This window comes from Lolium rigidum, chromosome 2 (genome assembly GCF_022539505.1).
Source record: "Lolium rigidum isolate FL_2022 chromosome 2, APGP_CSIRO_Lrig_0.1, whole genome shotgun sequence".
NCBI classification, from domain to species: domain Eukaryota; kingdom Viridiplantae; phylum Streptophyta; class Magnoliopsida; order Poales; family Poaceae; genus Lolium; species Lolium rigidum.
Window position 1 is genome coordinate 71,712,546 of NC_061509.1, and position 6,434 is coordinate 71,718,979.

At 43.0% G+C, this 6,434-nt stretch overlaps 2 protein-coding genes across 2 annotated transcripts in view; one reads left to right on the forward strand and one right to left on the reverse strand.

The window, feature by feature from the left end:
• The first annotated feature begins 2,289 nt into the window (after positions 1 to 2,289).
• LOC124686700 (zinc finger CCCH domain-containing protein 14-like) lies at positions 2,290 to 4,617 on the forward strand. The gene is made up of 3 exons (XM_047220603.1): positions 2,290 to 2,365; positions 2,917 to 2,977; positions 3,840 to 4,617. Exons 1-3 carry the CDS (start codon positions 2,290 to 2,292, stop codon positions 4,615 to 4,617), a joined length of 915 nt encoding a protein of 304 aa, XP_047076559.1.
• Positions 4,618 to 6,158: 1,541 nt separating this feature from the next.
• LOC124689870 (histone H4-like) overlaps positions 6,159 to 6,434 on the reverse strand; it is a 14,866-nt gene continuing 14,590 nt past the window's right edge. The window contains exon 2 of the mRNA XM_047223329.1: positions 6,159 to 6,431. Coding sequence (XP_047079285.1) covers positions 6,159 to 6,431 — 273 coding nt within the window. The remainder of the gene's footprint in view (positions 6,432 to 6,434) is intronic.

Below are 6,434 nucleotides of genomic sequence, written 5' to 3' on the forward strand. Positions count from 1 at the left end.
AACTAAGAGCACCATGTGGTCAGAAGGTGACACAACATATTTTGCGGAGGAAGTAGAAGCAGATGGACTGTTTGATCAGTAGTGCAATAGAAAACTGGCATTACATTGAAGCAAAACCGGAAGAGAATTGTCTTTTAGTCAAGAATATTAGCTCTAGGCAAACAATCCTGCAAATGCTTAAAGGGATACGTACACAGGGGATGTAAATTCGATCACCTTTTCTACACGCACACCGGCCAGCTCTCGGAGCGACCGATCTTTTGTCCACGATTGGTGGGCTGATGATAAGCATTTTCCTTCTTGTTTTATGAGTTGGCACGCATTCTCTTTGTCTCGTGATATAAGATATTATTACGGTCAATATAATTTTATATTGGTTGTAATAGCATCATGTATTATGTCGAAACACGTCAAGGAGAGACTTTAGAGGTGTTTATCTAGCTGGAAAGGCAAGTTACTATCTCTTGATAGATGATTGGTTCCATTAATTCAATACTTAACAATATGGTAATGTATATCATTTCTTTCTTTCAAATGTTCAAAGAAGTCTTGTATAGATTGGATTATTTGCGATCTAGATTCTTTTGACAAGAACATATTAAAAAAATATTAGGTGGCAAAATGGAGTGTTATTTGCCATCCAAAAGACCAAGGAGAACTTGGTATTCATGATCTGATCAATAACCGAGCCCTACTTGGTAAATGGTTATTCAAACTTATATCGGAGCAAGGAATAAAGCAAACCATTTTAAGAGAAAGTATGTTGGCTCGAGGGCGTTGTCCTAGGTTTTATGGAATCTTGGTGACTCACACTTATGGGTTGGTCTTATGGCGATAAAGAATTTTTTCTTCACATATGCTTATTTCTCTATTAAGGATGGATCCCAGATAAGGTTATGGTAAGATAGGTGGCTTGTAAATGCCACTCTTCGTGAATAGTATCCTGCATCGTACAATATTGTCCATCATAAATCCAATACTTTTGCAAAGTTGATGCAAAATTCATCTCCGGAAGTGATGTTTATATGTGTTCTTATCGGTCCTAGGCTAGCATCTTAGAATTGCTTGTTGCAACGTCTGGAGATGCTCCAGCTCATGCAAGGGCCTACCGAGATCCGTTCGAGTCTTAATGAGATTAAAAATTTATTAATAAGTTCTATGTATAATGCTTTGATCCAGCCTAAAGTGTCAGCTGATAATAACAAAAAGTTATGGAAAATAGAGATCACATTAAAGACGAAAGTTTTTGCATGGTATCTTCGTAGGGGAGTAATTCTCACTAATGACAACCTTGCAAAGCATAATTGGCTAGGAAGTAAAAAAAAGTATGTATTCTGCCATCATGACAAGATTATCAATCATCTTTTTTTCCGTTGCCAATTCGCAACATCTGTATGGTTAATAACCCAAATAGGTTACTGTATGAATTATAAGGAAAGCCCATGTCGTTTGGTGCAAGCAAAGCATATATATAGGTTAGAAAACAATATAGTTTGAGAGGCGAAAGTATATTTCCACAAGTAATTTTTCAGTAATTGGTCATTTGTTTTCCATGCATATGAGTATTCCACATCCCTGGACGATGTGTCCTCCAGGTGCTGACTCAAATGGACGTCATGCAGCCACTTTGAAGTCTGGTGCTAGCCTCGTGCTGGTGCCATCACATCTTCTCCCTCCCGGAGGGCGAGCAAATATGAAGGGTCTTTTACATCCCTGCCATGGTGATCATCGAGCTCGTCTACATCAACGGTGGAGAAGAACTCGATGGAATTCAACATTTATTTTGCAGAGTATTTTATGTAAAAGTAGGGGATTCTGTTGTAAATTCTTTTATTGGTGGTGGGGTGGGGGTCCTTTCTGTGTTATTTTTCTTGGATTTTAGCGAACATAATTAAACAAAAGTGGAATCTTAAGTTTTGTATTATTATAGAGATATGTTTTCATACACATGAATTTGAAATTCACATGTGCGACCAGGAACTAAATTTGAGGAGCCGTAACTATATATTTTTAAAAGTAAAACTCTTGAAACTTTGGATGCTACCTCGAACCTGAAACGAAGAGACGTGGAGGAGTGAGAGCGACCAAACCAGCACCGGCCCGCTCAAGCCTAACCAGCCGACCGGTCGCTTTTTAAGCATTTCCCCGCCTCTCAGGCCGCATTTCTCTCACAACCATCGCGTGCCGTTCCCATACAACCCACCCAACACTCTCCGGCTCTCTTGTCCGCCGCGACTCACAGGCCCTAATCGAGCTCGCAGGCGGCGGCGCCGGCGCGCGCAGGCAGCGATGGAAGGTGGCGGCCGCAAGAGGGGCACGGCCGATGGCGCTAACGGCGCCTTCGTCGGCGGGAAGCGCACGCGAGGTAAGTTCGAGTGGCACCCGCCCCTCTCTGCTCCTATCTTGCTTCGTCGAATGAAACTTGGGTTTAGCATCTCGGGGTCTGGGATGCCGCCGAGTTTTTCTATCGTTAGGTCATGGTTTAGGTTTTTTCCGGGGAAGCTACGTGGTGCGATTGCCTGAGGGGATCTATACATGTTTGTCGGTAAAGATGAGGGGTTTAGGAGGGGTTAAAAGCTGGCATTTGCTCAATAGTTTTGTCAGTCACCTCACCGCGGTCTAATTTGTTGGGTATGATTAATTTTACCTGACCACGTGAATGTATGCCTACTGATCGTTGCGAATTATTACATTGTTCGATTAGAACTTGCTATTAGATTTTCTGTCTGGAACTCTGGATTCTATGTATTAAATATTTGGACAATTCCAGCTGAATCTAGTGTGGTCAAGACTTCGATTAATGCAATGTATTGTAAAATTATTCAACGGCGAATATAAGCTTCTTTTATGAATCAATCAAGATCAGTAAATCAACAGTGTATTAACTTGTCGCACATAATTAATCTGGTTTAACAGAATCGGAGCCATTTCAAACCGGCGTAGGAAGCAAACTGAAGCCATGCATCAAATTTTTCAGGTTATTGGTCCATCTTAAAATAAACTCCACCCGGTAACATTTATTCTGCACGGTAGCTGTTATGTGGTTAAAACTTTGCTTCTGTTTATGGAAACATGTATTGTAGCTAACAAGTTGTTAAGCAAGATTCTCCTACAATTCTCTCTAATGCAAGCTTAAGGATTTCTGCTGGAGTATAACTGGAATGTGCATGGTTGTCGGTGCAAGAACGGTTTAAGGACGTGTAACTACTTTTCAGATGAACAATTAGTCAGTAATATCATGATGCATCCTCATCTTATCAATTTGGGAAACAAGATTGAACATATGACTTGGCCACTGGAAATTCTGCCACATATATCCTGCGCGGCGTATATTGTTTGCTCTAACAATTGTTAGATGCAGGAATATTTTACTATATGGTTTAAAATGATATTTCCATCAATAGTTGCTTTTCGACTCACTGTGAACCATCTATTTAACCTGAGGCACAGTAACAAAATTTGAACTTATGATCTAAGACGATTATTAGCGGCAGAGATTCAGAATGTAGGTTAACTCTGTTATTCCAAAATGTGGTAGCCACTCTAGAATTTATTTCTTCAGTCAACTCAGATTTTAATTATTTTGAGAAGTAGGGCTCCTAATCGGATCGTAGTCCACATTGCATATTATGTACCCTAGAATAATTAGTTGTTCTTAAGTTACTATCCACAGTTGTAATCATATTCATGAGGCTTTTGTCTATACAATTCACATGTCTGAATCTTGTTAGTCACTACCAGTTGCACTTACAACGAACCTCTTTATTATTGAGCCCTGCAATTAGGATATCATTTTTGGTAATTAAGTTACTTACCCACATTATGTTCTCATTGTGCAGTACCGCTGGCTGCCCGTTTGGCGAGGGTTGCCACTTCCTCCATTGCTTCCCTGACGGTCACCAGGCTGTTGCAAAGATGAGCAACCTGGGTGGCCCAGTATTTGCAGATCCGCCAAGAAGAATGACAGTGGGACCTGCTGTTCCTAATGGCGCCCTCACACTAACTTTTAAGACTCGCTTGTGCAACAAGTATGACACTGCAGAGGGATGCAAATGGGGTGACAAGTGCCACTTTGCACATGGTGAGGGGGAACTCGGCAAGCATATGTTCATGAACAACTCAATGCCGCCCCATGTGGGACCAAAGCCTACCGGTCACTCTGCACCTCCGGCAATGCTCACCCCTGGCATGACCACTCCAGCAAGCTTCGGGGCTTCCGCCACAGCCAAGATCAGTGTTGATGCACCCCTTGTAGGTGCCATCATCGGGAAGGGTGGAATCAACACAAAATATATATCCCGAGTCAGCGGGGCTAAGCTGGTCATCCGGGATCACGAATCAGATGCCAGCTTGAGAAACATTGAGCTTGAGGGCACATTTGATCAGATCAATGATGCCAGTGCTATGGTCACGGAGCTGATTGTCAGCATTGATGGCAACAGCAGCGCCCCTCCGCCAGGCCTGAACCTAGTGGGAGGATCTCACCGCAGCGGAGGGCCAGGAAGCAACTTCAAGACCAAGCTGTGCGAGCACTTCACCAAAGGACCCTGCACTTTTGGTGAAAGGTGCCACTTCGCCCACGGCGAGAATGAGCTGCGCAAGTCAGCTTCTGCGTGAGATCCGTCCAACTGGTCTGTAGCAATTAGCTAATGCAACCCTGAACCTGATGGCCGCTGATGATTTTTCTGACTGTCCATGTGCTTATACCATCGACTTTATGATTTGAACATGAATTTTATTTATGCTATTTCTCACCCTTGAACTTATAACTTGAGTAAAATGTTTTTGGCCTGTTCTGCTCTCCTAACATGTTATTATTTTATCACTGTGGATAATGCTGCTTGCTTCCCTGCCTCAAGTTTGTGGCCGTCTTTCGTCGGTTTGTTTGAATTACTTATATATGAACTGAAATCCCCAGCACTCCTGTGTTTTTGGGTGTTCAAGGGAGTAGAATTGTCCTGTATACTCGCGCCCGTGTCTAGTACTGCTTCAAGTAATGTGGTGGGGATGAGCATGTATCACGCTTACATGCTGTCTGGAAAGGACATTATAAACTAATCCATATCAGTCATTTTATTCAAACTGCTGTAACCATGACTTCTAGCCACCAAGCAACAACTCACAACGGTAGGTCAACATCCACCTCAGAAGATATCAAGTAGAGTACCGTAAGCAACTTTCAGTTCTCATACAATAAGGTGAAACTGCAATAAACACAAAAAGGCTCTTGTCATTGCACTATATTATGTTGAATTCCTCTAGTAAAGCTTGCGTTCCTTCAACAGAGTGCAGATTGGAGATGAAAGGCTTTTGACATAGAGTGCAGAGTGCAAATTTTGGATAGCAATTTGCAGTAATTTAAGTCCCATGTGAAAGTCAGAAATTGAAACCAGGGCACCAAGCCCAAATAGGGCAGAACTGCTGTTCCTCATTCGAGTTATGCCACAGCAGTTCTTGAATAAGCAAAAGGCAAAATTTATCTTGCATCTCTACTCCTGGTGAAGTTCGAACAGAAACAGCATAAACGGTACGGATTAAGTTTCACAGGACATAAATCGAACAGAGAACCATAAGACAGTCTCAGAAAATCGCAAACCGCAATACCGAGTGAGTGCAATCTCGAATGAGAAGTTTGAAAAGACCAAATCAGCAAGTCTTATACCAGCATGATACGGCACAAGTACTGAGACCAGATTAAGGAATAAGGATCCAAATTGTTTCATTGCAGATGAAATTACAGCAGTGAAAGGCAAATTACAATTTCAGAACATGTTCAATTAAAAAGCATGACACCAGCTGCATAACATGACTGAAACTGTTATTTTAACACTGAGATGATTAGGCAGATCACTGGTGGTTGAAATTTACAGATGTGACAAACAAAGTTCCATCATATTTCAGATAACAATCGACAAAGTAATGATGTATCTAAAAGCTGAAAAGAAGCGTCATAATTCCAAGAAACATAATCGAGGAACAGACAATTCTTCATAAACACAGTAGACACGGAATCAATTATCCATCCAGCGGCACCAAATTCATTCATTGATTCATTCATCCATATGAAACAATTTCATTACAGACTACAGGTACGCAGCCAATCGAAACAGCAGCTCGCCTCTAGGCACAGGCGGACCCGGCTAAGAGAAGCGACGAGCTCAGCCTCCGAAGCCATAGAGGGTGCGTCCCTGGCGCTTGAGGGCGTAGACGACGTCCATGGCGGTGACGGTCTTGCGTCGGGCGTGCTCGGTGTAGGTGACGGCGTCGCGGATGACGTTCTCGAGGAAGATCTTAAGGACGCCGCGGGTCTCCTCGTAGATGAGCCCCGAGATGCGCTTCACGCCGCCGCGGCGAGCCAGGCGCCGGATGGCCGGCTTGGTGATGCCCTGGATGTTGTCGCGCAGGACCTTGCGGTGGCGCTTGGCGCCGCCCTT

What these genes read in the sequence shown, in the direction of transcription:
- LOC124686700 (XM_047220603.1), top strand. Translation starts at nt 2,290, where the DNA reads ATGGAAGGTGGCGGCCGCAAGAGGGGCACGGCCGATGGCGCTAACGGC. An exon ending in CGGCGGGAAGCGCACGCGAG is followed by an intron (nt 2,366 to 2,916) that starts GTAAGTTCGAGT and finishes CTGGTTTAACAG; the next exon opens with AATCGGAGCCATTTCAAACC. An exon ending in CCATGCATCAAATTTTTCAG is followed by an intron (nt 2,978 to 3,839) that starts GTTATTGGTCCA and finishes CTCATTGTGCAG; the next exon opens with TACCGCTGGCTGCCCGTTTG.